Here is a 15,421-nt window from a genome sequence, read left to right on the forward strand (position 1 = left end):
CCCACAGGAGTGCCTCAGAAAGAATGTAGTTGGTCAAGGGAGCAGTGGACTCAAAAAGGTTGAAAACCTCTGGGTTATAGGATTGCTCAGAAGACCCACTATGGATGTATATCTACAGGAGTGCAGACACAAGGCCTGTTCATATGAATGATGCTTGTGCAGCTGCTAAAGAGGGATGACCGCTGGGAACATTAGCATGGGGTACAGGACCAGCGAGTGCAGTCCTATTCCCTCTGCATTCAGGGCGCAAAGCAATATTGAAAGATCAATTCCAAAAGTGTGGTGTTAGTGGGCATATTTCGCTGATCACATAGTTAATCATAGAATTTTATAGAGTTGCAAGGGACCTGAAGAGTCATCCGATCCAATCCACTGCAATGCAATGCAGGAATCACAGCTGAGCTAATGTAGGTATGTCAAGCTATCAGTGAGCATTATTTATTCATTTATTGAATTTATATCACACCTTTTTTCCAAGGAGCATAAGGTGGTGTATATGGTTCTCCCCCCTTCATTTAATCCCCCCAACGACCCTGTGAGGTAGGTTAGGCTGAGAGGCAGTGACTGGCCCATGGTTACCCAGTGAACTTTATGGATGAGTGGAGATTTGAACCACGGTCTCCTAGGTCTTGGTCCGATTGTTTCCCTGCGCCGAACTCCTATTCAACAAAGCTGTCATCTGTGCACGTGCAACTGCTGTCCCAAAGGTACACACCTCAGCTTAACCACGCCTTCCATTTTCAAATATGATAGAAGCTGCTTTGAGGGAAAGTGCATGAAACAGGAGTATTTCTCAGGAAACTACAGAATACCCACAGATTGTGTGTAACGTAATGTGTACTCAGTTTCAAATACCTATGGTGGGAGCACACAAGAGTAAGCGGTAATGCATACACAAGACTAGGGCACTGGTAACTATAGGCAGCAACTGGACATCAAAATTCTTATATCCAGAGACAATGATGTTGCTTTTGAAGATGAAATACCAGAGAAGGGTAGGGTGGATACAGCAGTAGCACAGTGGAACAGCATGTGCAGGAGGTTACAGCTAGGGTATGGAAATGATCCCTGCCACTCCTAGGCCACATAGACTAATTTGTTCAGTCATTCAGTCGTGCCCGACTCTTCGTGACCCCATGGACCAGAGCACGCCAGGCACGCCTATCTTTCACTGCCTCCCGCAGTTTGGCCAAACTCATGCTAGTCGCTTCGAGAACACTGTCCAACCATCTCATCCTCTGTCGTCCCCTTCTCCTTGTGCCCTCCATCTTTCCCAACATCAGGGTCTTTTCTAGGGAGTCTTCTCTTCTCATGAGGTGACCAAAGTACTGGAGCCCTCAACTTCAGGATCTGTCCTTCCAGTGAGCACTCAGGGCTGATTTCTTTAAGGATGGATAGACTAATACTGTGACCCAACACAAGGAAGCTTCTTATGCTCAGAATCGGGGATGGAGAATCTGTGGTGCTCGGTCCTCCCATGCTGTTAGACTAACAACTCCCCAATTATAGGTCATGCTGGCTGGGATTATAGGAGCTAGAATCCAAGAACATTGGGAGTATTCCCCATCCCTGCTCAAAATGGATAAAACAGTTGAAAGATGGTATGCTCACACTTACCTTTGTGAAACAGCAGCAGCATTTTACCCCAACCTTAACTTCAGCAGCAGGGACTTACTTTGATTCCCTGTGGTATACAGTGCCAAGGAAGGCAGGGTCCTCCACCCCTTAGCCACACCCATCCAATGCATTAGTCACCTTACCTCTAATAGACAGCATTCTGTTTAGAACACTTCCAGCTTACCGGTAATTCCATTGACACCCTTCCCGGGAGCAAAACACTTGACGTGAAAACAGCATTAATCCTGCCTTCCTGGACAGTACTTAGGCCTACTTTTTGATGCGTGGGATAAATCACCCAGTAGTACTGTCTGCACCAATTAGGTCAGCCATCTGTTGTTTTAATAGTCCTTCATGCCTCTTGGACTGACCCAGCTTATGCTGATCTAATTAAGATACCACAGCTTTGCAAGACAAAATGAGCATAGTGCTGCTCCTTCTTGTGTGACAACAGCACCCTCTTGTGAATTCAGTTGTGAACTCTGAAGTGAATCAAATATTGGCATATGATATACAGGCTATGTTCCATATCCGCTGGAATCCAGCTAATTAACAGCCAGCTAGTGCTATTGTTTTCATCTGTCTGGAGGCGCCAACTCTGCAGCTATTCCTTGCTTCTGTGTGTGCTTTTAACAGCAGCCTGATGTGCAGAGCTTAGTCAGTGAGAACATTTGTCTCAATGCTGTGAAGAGTTTCATCAGCTGATTTCTGCATCAAGCTGCTATTAAAAGACCAGAAGCAGGCCAGGCTCTTTTTCTGGACAGTGTCCAATCAACATCCTAATTCTGAACTGCCAAAATCATACACATTTGGGGAGGAATTTGGTGCAGTGCTTTGTCAGTCAATCAGTCAGCACAAGCTTTTCAGCTTGCCAGTCAGAATGACACCCCCCCCCCCCGTCCTCTTCGCCCCTCATGCTGTTCTGGGGTCTCAGCTACAGGCCAGAGACAATTTCAGGGGCGTGAGCAAAGGTGGGGGAGCCCTGCAGCACTAGTGTAAGACCTTGCACAGGCTTCCAATAGTGGGGCTAGTTAGTTGAATCCCACCCCCTGTATTTAGCAAGAGATTCCCAAAGCACAACACATATTGATTATGCTGCTTGCAAGAGACCCTTCTATGTATATGTCTGGTTTCACCTTCAGAACACCTGTGGCCCAGTCCTTCCCAGGTCACTGCTTGTGTGCAGAAGAAGGAAAAAAAATGCTTGCAAGGTTCTCCGCCAGGTTTTTTAAGACAAGACATGATTGATAGGTGTCACACACAAAAAGTAGCTGGACAGATTTATGTCAAATATATTTATTATCTTTCTTCCAAGAGCAGCACATGTTTCACACAGGGTGAAAATCTGAGGTTTGGGCAAATCCTTAGCCCTCAACATTGAAAAATATATATGCTTATATATGAAGAATACAAATGCTATAATAAATTAAGCCTTGATGCAACAACATGAGTTGAAAAAAAGCTCTAAAAATCCTCAATAATTGATCCTGAAACATTTGTTTTTTGTGCATCTGTATACACAAACAAAGTGCTTTCTGCAAGCATCTTGAAATGTACAATATCATATCCTCTACTAGAAATCAGTATAGGGCCTTGAATGCATTAGATACTTCAGTGGAGTTCTCAACAGTACAGGTGCTCATGTCACCACTTTCAACTACCCCCGCCATGTTTGAGGTGGAGGGAGTGCTGAGCTCCTGATGCTATCTATGACTCTCAGTAAACCACTGGACCTCAAGGCTTAGCTTTGTAAAGTGCATATTGACATGGTGGTGGGATAAGGCACAAGATTAAAATTAGCCTATATAGTCAAAAGAGGTTTGGAAGATGAGCAGCAGGATTACTTCAAGGTAGAACCATCCTATTCATAAACCCTAGAGATACACACTGGGTTGCTTTTGCCACGTCAGAACTATAAATGAGAGTAACTTTGGATATTACAGAAAAGGGGCTCTGTGGTCAGTTGTGAAAACGGCTAATGCAGAGTGACAGGCACAATCTGAGCACAGAAAGTGGGGATGTGCGTACTATTGCCATATTCAGGAGCCTGTGCATCTGAACGCGCAAGTTCCCCTTAACATTACAAGAAATACCACATTCTAAAGGCAAAAACAACTGCAATTTTGGCTGGCTTATTTACTTACATCCAATGCCACACTGAGGACGAAACTATACATTGCTGCATTCATGTTGATAAGGCAACATACGGGGTTGTGGGGGCAACTGCATGTGACAACCAGTGAGTAAGTGCTGGTGGTGGCTTCAGCTTCCCACGACCAATTCATTTTAATAAGGTCATATCTCTTCCTGCCTGATTTCCAGTTAGGCATCTCCCACCCTCTGCCTCTGATGCTCCTCTGCAAATGCACCTTCACACATTAGCAATGTATGTTCAGGACCCACAAACATGCCATTCTGCCCAAAGTGAATGTTATAAAGGATCCTGAGTCAACTTGCTAACCAGTTCTTTGAAAGGAGGGTGCGCGGGCAGCTGTTGACAGAATCAGCCTGCCCAGTGTAAACATTTCGGGAAGTACAGACAAGCTTCATTCTTGGTGTATGTAACTCAAGGGTTTGCACAGTCAAATTCTCTTCCAGCAATACAAAGTAAATGAAGCACAGACTGTTCCAAAATGTGTATGAGGAAGAATCCTTTCTAACAGGCAAAAAAGTAGAAAGTGACCAGAATGAATATTTCTGATTTTTCTGCTCCTGATTGATATGGCTACGGCTTTACTGATCCAGCACAAATGATCCCATGGCCTCTGAAATAAGACCCCTTAGCTCTGAAGATGGTATAAGAATCTGTTTAATATGAGAGGTCTCACATCTCTCTTGTGCAGCAACAGATGGAAACATGAGCACTTCTCCACCCACTGTCCTCTCCAAGTCAGTGGTGTGGCTGAATGGGTGTGGTCCACGCAGTGGCGCCCACACTGTGGGAGGAGAGCATAGGGTGGGAACTCTGTCTGATGCAAGAGCTGGGTGGTTTTCATTGGCTCCCAGCCCAGACAGCTCCCTGATTTGTAAGGCTGCAGAGACATTTTTCTCTCTCTTCCCCAAACTGCTGAGACATGCTGTAGTGCATGTTCCACATTACCAGCCAGCAGAACTGATAATTAGGGGCGATGAGAGTTGTGACGTACAGGTTAACCATCTGATACAGTGTCTTGTTACAGAAAGGTGCCTATTTTTTTAAGCTTATTACCACACTGAAATTAGGAAACTGCCTTCTTCTCCAGCAAGCAAAATCAATTGGCATGAGTGCACTCAGTTTGTTAGAACAGATCTTTAAAACTATATGCCAAAATGCTACTCTATATTTAATGAAGAGCACAGCACAACTGCCAGCAGACCAATAAAACTACAGATGGATGAGCAAGTTGAGCCTTTCCTTTAAGAACATAGATCCAATCTTCAACAGCCCAATACTCTGGACATACCTGAAGGCTGCAATCCTAAACACATTTAAGTCTAATTTAACTTAGAGGGACCTACTTCCAAGTTTGCATGTATAGCATTGCACAGACATGTTTGCAGACTGGTTTTCCTTGCAGGTTTCTTCATTTAGAAGACTGGGCAAATTCAATTGGACAAATGGTACAGTTTAGTTTAGCTCTTTGTTTGCTAAATATTATGCTGGAGTCACTTTATTGCAGATAAGTAGCTATTTCACTTGTGCTGAAAACCTGTGCCTGATATGATCTGCCAGGGGATAAACTTATTTTGGAGCAGTTATCAAAATATTGATTACGTATCAGTATCATGAGGCATTTTCTTCATTAGTATTCAAAACTAAAAGACTTGGGCTATGTTCAGAAGCCAACTTCCCTCAGTTTTCAGTTCAGTACGTGTGCATTAAGGTAGGAGTGCCAAAGTCAAGACTATAAAAAAAGGAAAATGTTGGCTCCTTCTTTGTGGGCCTATTGCAAAACTATACTGGCCACATTAGCAATTTTGGGCAGGTGATAAAAAATGTGCTTATATGGGACACACAAGCACCAACAGAACTGGCACAGAAGACAGGAAGGGAGCAGATGCTTACCCATTCTTCTGCAGGCCTCCCTGTGTTTGGACCCCACTGCTTTTTTATTTATTATAGAATTTGTTCCATCATTGATAAAACACTATACAGTAATGCCCTCTAAGTCCACCCACAAGAGGCAAGGATTGATGATAAGCTGCGGCAGCTTCCAGTGCTGGCTGGTGCCCATTGGGACTGACAGACCAGCAGGTGGAGCCAGAACCAATGAGAGGAAGAGCCAGCTAGTTCTAGTTAATTCCCTATTATCCTCCCTACAAAGAGAAGGAAGCTGACAGGCAGCGCCACTGAGGGTAAGCTGAGGTTTGTGGGGGCAGAGTCTCATTGGTCCGAATGGAGCAGCCCCCACAGGCAGTTCTGCTGCCTATTCTGAACCACCTGTGTAGCCAGCTGTCTAACAGGCAGCTGCGCCATTAAGCGAATGCTTGTAAGCAAGGCTTACCAGAGCTCCGGTTTAAGGTAAATGTCAATGCTGGAGAAGCCGGCCTGGCAACTGTGTCCCAGGAAAGTTAAAGGGGATGTGAGCAGGTCAAGTCAGGGTTTGATTCAAAGCAGTTAGAGCAGCCCCAGTCATGAGAAGATTTGGGGGGGGGGGGGAAGCAGATTTTGATTTGCCAGTGAGTAAAGAACATTCCCCATTGAACTCAGCTAAGATGGCAGGGCCTCAATAGCGGTATCTGTAAACCTCCTCCCGGTGTTAATGTCTGTTCCATAGAAGGCAAGACAAGAAGTGCTCATGGGAGGCATGACAGGAAGTGCTCCAGAGAGATAAGACAGGCCCGCAATGTCCTTGATAGAAGCTGCAGAAGGCAATATCCTTTCATTTGGGCCAAACAAAGTAGTAAGGTGCTTTCTGGGCTTTGGCAAAGAGACAATTATTGCCACTCTGCAAACACCCCCCACAATCCACATGACCCCCCACCCCCCCACCCTACATATGACAGTGTGGCTGACAGATTAATGTTTCAGTCTCCACAGACAGGAGCTCTCTTATATCAGCCTTCCTGCTTTTTGGGGCCACTGGGGTACTTCATGGTGCGCAGGACACTGCAGAAGATCTCATACCAGAAAAAGGTGAAGCCCGTTGCAAACGCAGCCTTCAGCAAGCTTGGGGAGAGGCCCTTGAAGAATCCTTTGGCTCCTTCATCCCGTGCAATCTGTTGGGCACAGTCCACTAAGCCACTGTACGTCCGCACCTGGGGGGAAAGGGAATGGAGTGAGGGATGGCACAAATCCAGCCACTGTTAAGAAACCTTGTGCAGTTTGCAGCAGAACACAGCTTCCCGTTTTGTACTAATATTGGAAACAGTGGTTTGCAGAAAGCATCAGCTAATGGATTAGGATGTCAAGGCAGGACCTGATTGTGAGCGGAATATATGAAGTTTCTGGAAGCTGTTACAAAGAGATCTGGAGTAAAGTTATCATTGATATGAAAATGACACACAGCTCTATCTCTCTGCTCCATCTGAATCAAGAGAGGCTTGATGAGCTGCTAAGCCTGTGCTTGAAGGAAGATGGGCTGGATGTGGGCCAAAAAATTTGTGTCCTGGGTTATCGTGTTCTGGAGATGGAGAAAAGGCCTGTCGTGGAAGGTTCTCCATGACCTGGTAACTTCCAGAGTGGTTTGCTGTAATGTACTCTATGCTGGGCTGCCCTTGAAAACGGCTCAGGAACTACAATTGGTCCAAAATACAGCATTTAGATCAAATTCCCTTTAGATCACATACAACCCCTGTTTTAAAACAGCTGCACTGGTTGCCAGTTTGTTTCCAGGATCAATTCAATGTGTGCACATTAGTAACAAATATACTGATTATGTAATTAGTCACATTGTTCTCTGGTCAGTGAGGATAAGACTAGTTTTCCAGTACCATCTCCAATGAACCCATTTTGTTCCTTCATTGCACAGCTCCAACAGTGGGATTCTTAATTCTAGTGCCACACTGCCCTTACATCACACAATGCTGTTATAAAGTTATCCTTTTATAGTTTAAGACTAGGTTGTTTCAGATTTTACTTCCAATTTATCCACCTGGTTTACATAAATTGTGGTCTATGTTAGGTACACAAAAAAGGGAGGCAGAAAGATCCCTGCAATTTGAAACGTCTCTCACCTGCCCAAATGCTGCCCGGGCTTGCTCAAAGCCAGCTACCTGCAGTCTTTTCTTGAAAAGGTCAAAAGGATAAGTGAGGGTTTTGCTGAGAACACCAGCACAGCTGCCGCAGACAAAGTTTTTAATATTACCTGAAAAAGAGAAGTCTGGAGTTGAGGGGTGTGTTTCAGAACTGCTCAGTAGCTTAAGACAGGAATTAGTTAAAGGCTTCCAGTGTTATTATGATTAGTTATCCATAGAGCACTTTTACTAAGCAGTGATTTACAAGAAAAACTAATAGCTGGAGCCCTTGGAGCAACTTTCCAAGCACAACTATGTACCACTTAGTGACAGACTGCATCAACTGGAGTGGGTGGGATTCATGAACCAAAAGCAATGACCACTAACAAGGAACCAGATGTTGTAGGTATTACTGCAAATTTAGTGTGCTATTTTTCTGATATGTAAATGACAGTAAAAGACTTATTTGTAATTATTTGTATCATGTATACGATCCTTGTTTATAAAGCCTAATAAAAAGTTATTTAAAATAAAAAACTGGGGTGGGTGGGGTTACAGGTAGGTAGCCGTGTTGGTCTGTCACAGTCAAAACAAAATAAAATGAAATGAAAAATTCCTTCCAGTAGCACCTTAGAGACCAACTAAGTTTGTTCTTGGTATGAGCTTTCATGTGCATGCACACTTCTTCAGATACACTGAAACGGAAGTCACCAGACCCTTAAATATAGTGAGAGAGTGGGGAGGGGTATTACTCAGAAGGGTGGTGGGAATGGGTGATCAGCTGATAGGTGTGGAAAACCTGTTGACGACTGTTAACAACTGCAATTGGGGTTGGTGGGGGTGCTACACAGCAGCACAGACAATTCCCCCCAACACTTTTCCAACCCCCAGGACTAACCTGTTTTCATTTCTTCACTTGGAACGATCCAGTCATACAGTTTCTTCAGGAGACTATAGAAGGAAAACTGGAAGCCAGCATAGGGGACAATGGCAATGACGGTAGGGGTGAGCCCCTTATAAAAACTCAACAGCCCTTCTTGCTGGTACACACATGCTACAGCATGGCGGAAGTTTCTGTAAATCTAAAACAGTTCATGGGTGAGTATGTTTCCTTGTGTGACCCATTAACAGAGGGTTATGATATTTGTTGCTCTATATGCATCAGTGTGTAAGTCAGGCTTCAGTAATGCTCACAAAAAGCTCCAGAGTTTACGGAGTGGAGCTTCTGCACAAACTTTACATACCAATCAGATTCCACCTTAAAATGTCCAGTCAAATTTTCCTACCTTACCCACTTGCCATGATCTTGCAAGCGGCATACTAAACTTTGCTCCTCTAAGACCTAAACTCTATAAAGGGTAAGACAGAATTATTTATCATAAGACGAGCCTGCCCAATCAGGCCTATGGCCCATCTAGACCAAAAATCCTGTTTTCACCATCGTCACCCACGTACCTGTGGGAAGCCCACAGGGAGAGTCCAAGCGCAAGAACACTCTCCTCCTCTCCAGTTTCTGGCAACTGGTATTCTTTCAAAGCCAACCTAATTGGTGGCCAACACGGCGTCCTGTGGGAGCAAGTTCTATTAACTATGCACTGCATGAAGGCGTGTCATGCTAATTGAGCATATTTCTGCAAAATACCGATTGTTCTGAATTCAGAATCATCATTTTTCTGGAGACAGAAGGGAAGATCCCTGCGACCAAAAATTACGATTTGTGTCGGGGGAGGGGAAGCATCAACTACTAACTCCACAATTGGTAGATGTGGGGAAATCTTACCATTTGATAAAGCCCCAACCTTTACTATATACAAGCAGGTGGGGCACAAAAAAATAATTCACACCATGTTACATTAATATCTATGATTAAGGAACTGTGTGGTAGAAAATCTTTACCACTTGGTAAGTTGGCTATACAGTGGTACCTTGGTTTGAATACGTCTTGGTTTGCATACATTTTGGATTACAAACACGTCAAACCCGGAAGTCTGTGTCTCAGTTTGCAACCTATTTTTGGATTACAACCCATTTTTTGGGATACGAACAAAAAAATTTGGGAGGCCCCATTGGCAAAAGCGCACCGTCGGTTACAACCTGTTTTGGTTTACAAACGGACCTCTGGATCGGATTATGGTTGTAAGCCAAGGTACCACTGTATTCTTCCTAATGGTTTGTGCAAACCATAGTTTGCTACATTCAAACAAAACAGCAAATGCAGAAGCTTCTCATCTCCTCTTGTGCATGGGGAAAGGAGTGGAAGGGAGCCCAAGGGCCTATGGCCTGTGGCTGCTCATTCTCGATCCTGTAATTAAATAAAGAAACCACCATGTGCTTCCAATATCACCGAATGACCATCACCTAAATTGGTGGGAGCAGAACCAACTGGGAAAGGATGCACACAGCAGAGGAGACAAACTTGGCAGGAGGAAAGCTTCTCACCCATCTCTTACCTTTGGCTCACCTTGGGCAGCCAAGCGGGTACGCAGTGTGTCCAGGGGCTGAACCGCCACAGTGGCAACACAAGCAGAGAGCCCGCCGCAGAAAAAGTGCACGGTGAAGCCTCTGGCATCGTAAGATGTGCCCTGGTGCACCAGCTTCGTCAGAAACTCAAAGCTTACAAACTTGCATAGAAAGAAAAACAAGAGATGAACACCATCAGTTTAAGTAAGAAATATGGTTGCCACCCATACCGAGGAGAATGAAACCTATTATCTAAAATCTCCACTGCAGCCCAGCCACACACATCACAATAACATTTTTTTAAAAAAAAAATCTATTTTTAATACAGGTAAGAAGAGGCATTCTGTCTCATACCACTTCAGCTGCATCCCATGTGAGGAGGTGGCAGTAGCAGCATGAACAGCTGAATGGGAGGTTACTAGTACTGGAACATCATGTCTTGTGTATCATTGCCATCAGGTTTCAGCCCAACTGCTGTGGCTGGACATTAGATTTCCTGGATGGTATCCCTGCAATTGTGTTGTCTGTCTTTTCTTAATTCCCAAGACTACCACCTATGGTATCCCTGAATTCTCAATTAATTCTAGTCTGGCAATTTTCAGTGAAGTTGTACAAGTGACCTCAGCAGGGGTGGGGTGGAGTTGGAAGGTTGTCCAGACTGCACTCTGCAACCTGCAGGGGTTTTCAGCATCAGAACCAAAGCACGTTCCAATCCTGTAGTTATGATGGTGCCATAATGAATTAAATGAGCTTACAACATGAAACTCTGAACATGTTCAAAGTCTTTTTATTATTATTTGGCAGCATTGTCTAGGGGTCTCTCTCTCTTTAATATAGTGGGGATACAGCAGTTGTGTAAAGCATGGAATGGTAAGTGGTGGGTAGGGAGACAAACTTTCACCTTCCTGGCTTTGCCCATTTTTGGCTTCTCTCTAAACTGTCCTCTCCTTTATCTTTCTGTCTGTGAAAGCTCAGGGTGAAAGATTGGGTGTAAGCTTATTCACACACTTACTTTGGAATAAGCTTATTGAACACAAAGGGATTTAATTCTGAGCAAATATGCAAAGGCTCAGGTTGCACCACACACGTTTTTCTGGGGAGATGGTGGGGAGGGATGAGAGCAGCTCAGTGTAATATACATTACCACCTAAAGGTGGGAAGGGACTATAAGACCATTCAGTCCAGATGCTAAATCATCTAGCTGCACCACTGTTTGCACTCCTTTACTATCGTATGGTACTGAGGAACACTAGTGTCCTACAGCAAGTCGATCTGCATGGTAACAAAAAGTTACTGAAACCCATCTATTGGTCCTCTTTTTATACTACAGTCATCAGGGAGAAGGATGGAAAGATCGTAGCAACAGCATGGTCAGGATGCCAAACCATCTTGCAGTCATTGGATGGAAAGGTTTGTTTCCAATGCAATGTTCATGCAAGATAGATTTCACCATCCCTCCTCCTCACTGTTACCTCCTGAAAAGCCTCTTCTGGTTGTCAGGGAACCTTCGTAAAAGGCCTGGAGCTTCTGTACCTCTCCACACAGAAGAAGGGGGTGAGGACTTGTTAAACTAGCAGTTGCAAGAGAAAAGTCAGACAGAGGGTTTCGCAAACTGCAAGAGAGGCTTTGGGGGGAGGCGACTGCAAGGAGTTGGAATGGGTGCCTCCCTGAGAGTGTAAGGGTTTTGGATTAACTGATCCTTATTACTGGTAGGTAGCCGTGTTGGTCTGCCATAGTCAAAACAAAATAAAAAATAAAAAAATTCCTTCCAGTAGCACCTTAAGAGACCAACTTAAGTTTGTTCTTGATATGAGCTTTCGTGTGCATGCACACTTCTTCAGATACACTGAAATAGAAGTCACCAGACCCTTATATATAGTGAGAGAGTGAGGAGGGGTATTACTCAGAAGGGTGGTGGGAATGGGTGATTGGCTGAAGGGTGTGGAAAACCTGTTGATGACTGCAATTAGTCCTAAAGGAAAAAGCAAGGGGTGAGATGGGTAAAGATAGCTTTGTCATGTATAATGAGATAAGAATCCAATGTCTTTGTTCAGACCAGGTCTCTCCGGTGGTTTTGGGTTTGGTAATGAGTTGCAATTCAGCAACTTCTCTTTCCAGTCTATTTCTGAATTTCCTTTGTATTAAGACAGCTACTTTGAGATCTTGTATAGAATGTCCTGGGAGATTATCCTTATTATTCCTTCCACACAATAGCATTATAATTACTTTGGTTAGAAAGCACAGGAAGAGTCCAGATGACGATGACAAAAGAGTGAAGTCTTTGTTATGCATGGTTCCTGCCTCCTCTATACAAAAGATCAAATGTCCTGGTCAACATCCTAGCTGTCTGTCCCCCCCACGTCCTCCCATCAGATGTCAAGGAGATAAAGAACTACACAACTTTTAGAACACATCTGAAGGCAGCCTTGTATTGGGAAATTTTTAATGTTTGACGTTTTACTGTTTGTATATGTGCTGTAAGCTGTCCAGATGGGCAGCAATACTGTTGTTGTTGTTGTTACTACCACTACTACTACTACTACCACCACCACCACCACCACCACTACTACTATTACTGGCCCTTAGAAAAGTGAAACTGATACTTGAGGGCAAATAAAGGGAAGGCAGCTATAACAAAACAGATTTGCTGAGGAAGTAACTGGAAAAGATGAAACACTCAGGGTAGAGAGTTAATCCCAAACATTTCCTTATTCTTACCTGGACAGCTCCATAGGTAACTGAGAGGAGCTGAGCAGGGACATGGCCCTTCCAGAAAGCTGGTAGCCCTTCTTCCTGGAAAATCTTGCAAATAGCCTGCCAGATGCCATGATACTTAGCCTGGGGGTTTCTGGCAGAAAATGTCTCTATCTGAAGCTGAAAGAAGACAGGCATAGTTGGCTTTCAGTTTTAATGTAAACACTGTAAATTGCTTTATGGTTTAAATTTGGGATGTGCAACCTGTGGCCTTCCACATGCTGTTAACATCATCCCAGCCAGTTTAGCTGGGTGACTAAGTCAGGTATGCTGAGAGTTGGAGGACCACAGGTTCCATATCCCTGGTTTAAATAATTAGGTTGCTTCTCTCAACTCTTTCCAGGCCATGTGCTGCTCTCATAATTCTAACTGTCAAGAGTACATTACCAGTTTTCACACAACATCTCTAAAGAATGAAGGGCTTATGAAGATCAAATGGCATGATAATTAACTTCATCTTCTGAGGTGTTTGCATGTTAACTGCATGTAACGCAAGCCTCTTAAACAAGTGGGGCCTATAACAAAATATTGCATTATGCTGCTATTCAATGTCCCAGCTAGTGTTCTGTGGCCACACTGATTGCGCTCTGTCCTCACTGTCTGCTTTTCTTGTCATGCCCTCTTTAGAGGTTTTCAAAGATGTTTGCATTCATGCAAATGTTGGGGTCCCTCTCAAGTCTGTTGATACCTCTCTCTTGTGTACTGATGGTGCTGTTTTAGCTACATTAAGGATTGAGACTTGGAGTATGAGTTTACTTAGCTGGCTGTACCATTTAAGAACACTTCTTATGAGACAGCCTAGAAAGGGCTGCACCAGAGCTGGTTTCAGCCAGCACAGATAAATGCATTCGCTAGATCCTTGGCTAGAAAGGGTGAGGGACTTGGTCCCTCACTGTGTGTGAGTAAAATTGCATGAAAGCTGACTCATAAAGGAATAGCTTCCTAACTATACAGCTTACTGATCGAGAAGACAATGGGCATGGGTTGATGGCTTAAGTTTGAGGGTAACTTTTTGTTTGTTCACTGTAGCAACACAGTAACTGTTATGTGAACTGTACCTGAAAACGGATTTTTAGGACGTCAAAAGGACTGATCATTGCCCGAGTGACAAACCCAGATGCAGATCCTGCTGTTGCTATGCCCAAGGTTGAAAGGGAAGCACACTCGGAATCCGGGTCATAGCCAACCATCCCTCTAGGATCCACAGGCAGCCTCAATATCCATTCGCGCTTGTTGACACTGGTGATTTAAATAAATATGTATGTATGTTTACTGCTTTTCAGATAAGAAAATACTAAAATGCTACTACAATAAAATATTGACCATCATAACCCCAATAATGCATCTTTCTTAATGTTTTTCTATTGAAAATTCTGGTTCCAATACAGGATTTTATTTTTCCAACACTGTAAAATGAATATGAAGATAATTATTTACACTGCAAAAACAAATGATCAACCCAGAACTGTCTAGCAAACACACAGACAGCAGGGCAGTGCGTTTATAGGAAACTTTTCTTGAAGATGCAAAGTTGCCTTACACTAAGAGCACCTATTCCAGATTTGTCTCCTCTAACCGGCCTTAGGACCTTAAGGTATTTTCATACACATCCCTCAAAAACCCTGAAGTGGGGACAGAAATATTCCATTTCTAACCATACATTGCTTTATAAAATGGGTTAGTAACAGAGTCAATGGCTCCAATACTAGTCAAATGAGACTGTTTCAAGTTGTAGTTAGCTTTTCTCAGGTGCCTATCCCATGTCTGTATCTCATGCACAGAGCTTTGGGCATTCTACAATTGGCATATTAACAGTATTGGCGTTTTATTTTTTCAGTCGAAAAATCCGACACTCTTAACCACTGCACCACACTGGTTCTCTTAAGAGAGCCTCTCCGAAAATCTGCAATTCCTGAAGCAACACCACCACCACCCACAAAAAACCCCCTCAAAATTCGAGGGGCGGTGCTGTTGTTTTAATTTGGCTTTGTACCTTTTTGAGGTTTTATTTATCGTGCGCTACTACTTCTGTTACAATTGTGTGCTTTTCTGTGTTGTAAGCCGCCTCGGGCGTGGCTTTAACTATGAGAAGTTGGCGCACAGATCACATCATGCAGGAGGAAGCGCGCCTGAGCATGTGGAGAGTTCATAGGCAGCGCCGCTGAAGGGCCATCCAGAGGACATGGCAGTGGCGGGAACCAATTGGCGGTGTCTTAATTCTTTAAGCGCCGCCCACCCCATCTCCCCTGCCCCACAGTAGGACCCTCCCCCTCAACCTGCCTTGGGTCGCGGCTCCCTTCCGTAGGCTCGCGCCCGCAGCTCCTCCTCAACGCGCTTCTCCCGGCGGCAAAGGCGGGCGACTACCGCCCAAGTGACAAGGCCGGGCGGCGACACAAGCTCGCTCCGCCCAAAGGCCCAGCGGCGTTGGAAAGCC

General features: G+C 44.3%; 1 protein-coding gene across 2 annotated transcripts; it reads right to left on the reverse strand.

The window, feature by feature from the left end:
• Nucleotides 1-6,587: 6,587 nt before the first annotated feature.
• Nucleotides 6,588-15,421, reverse strand: SLC25A19 (solute carrier family 25 member 19). Of its 2 annotated transcripts, none has more exons than XM_033139293.1 (7): nucleotides 15,268-15,421; nucleotides 14,046-14,226; nucleotides 12,952-13,107; nucleotides 10,224-10,394; nucleotides 8,672-8,855; nucleotides 7,774-7,904; nucleotides 6,588-6,855 (listed from the first exon to the last, which is right to left on the reverse strand). In XM_033139293.1, exons 2-7 carry the CDS (start codon nucleotides 14,175-14,177, stop codon nucleotides 6,655-6,657), a joined length of 975 nt encoding a protein of 324 aa, XP_032995184.1. In that variant the 5' UTR covers nucleotides 14,178-14,226; nucleotides 15,268-15,421; the 3' UTR covers nucleotides 6,588-6,654. The 2 variants fall into 2 exon arrangements, with proteins under 2 accessions (XP_032995184.1, XP_032995185.1); XM_033139294.1 differs by lacking the exon at nucleotides 15,268-15,421 and adding an exon at nucleotides 14,981-15,099.

This window comes from Lacerta agilis, chromosome 2, assembly GCF_009819535.1.
Source record: "Lacerta agilis isolate rLacAgi1 chromosome 2, rLacAgi1.pri, whole genome shotgun sequence".
NCBI lineage: Eukaryota > Metazoa > Chordata > Lepidosauria > Squamata > Lacertidae > Lacerta > Lacerta agilis.

Coding starts and splice junctions, on each gene's coding strand:
- SLC25A19 (XM_033139293.1), bottom strand. CDS start 14,177: ATGGTTGGCTATGACCCGGATTCCGAGTGTGCTTCCCTTTCAACCTTG. Junction 10,395..12,951: donor TTACCTATGGAGCTGTCCAG/GTAAGAATAAGG, acceptor TTTCTATGCAAG/TTTGTAAGCTTTGAGTTTCT. Junction 6,856..7,773: donor CCCGGGCAGCATTTGGGCAG/GTGAGAGACGTT, acceptor CTTTCCCCCCAG/GTGCGGACGTACAGTGGCTT.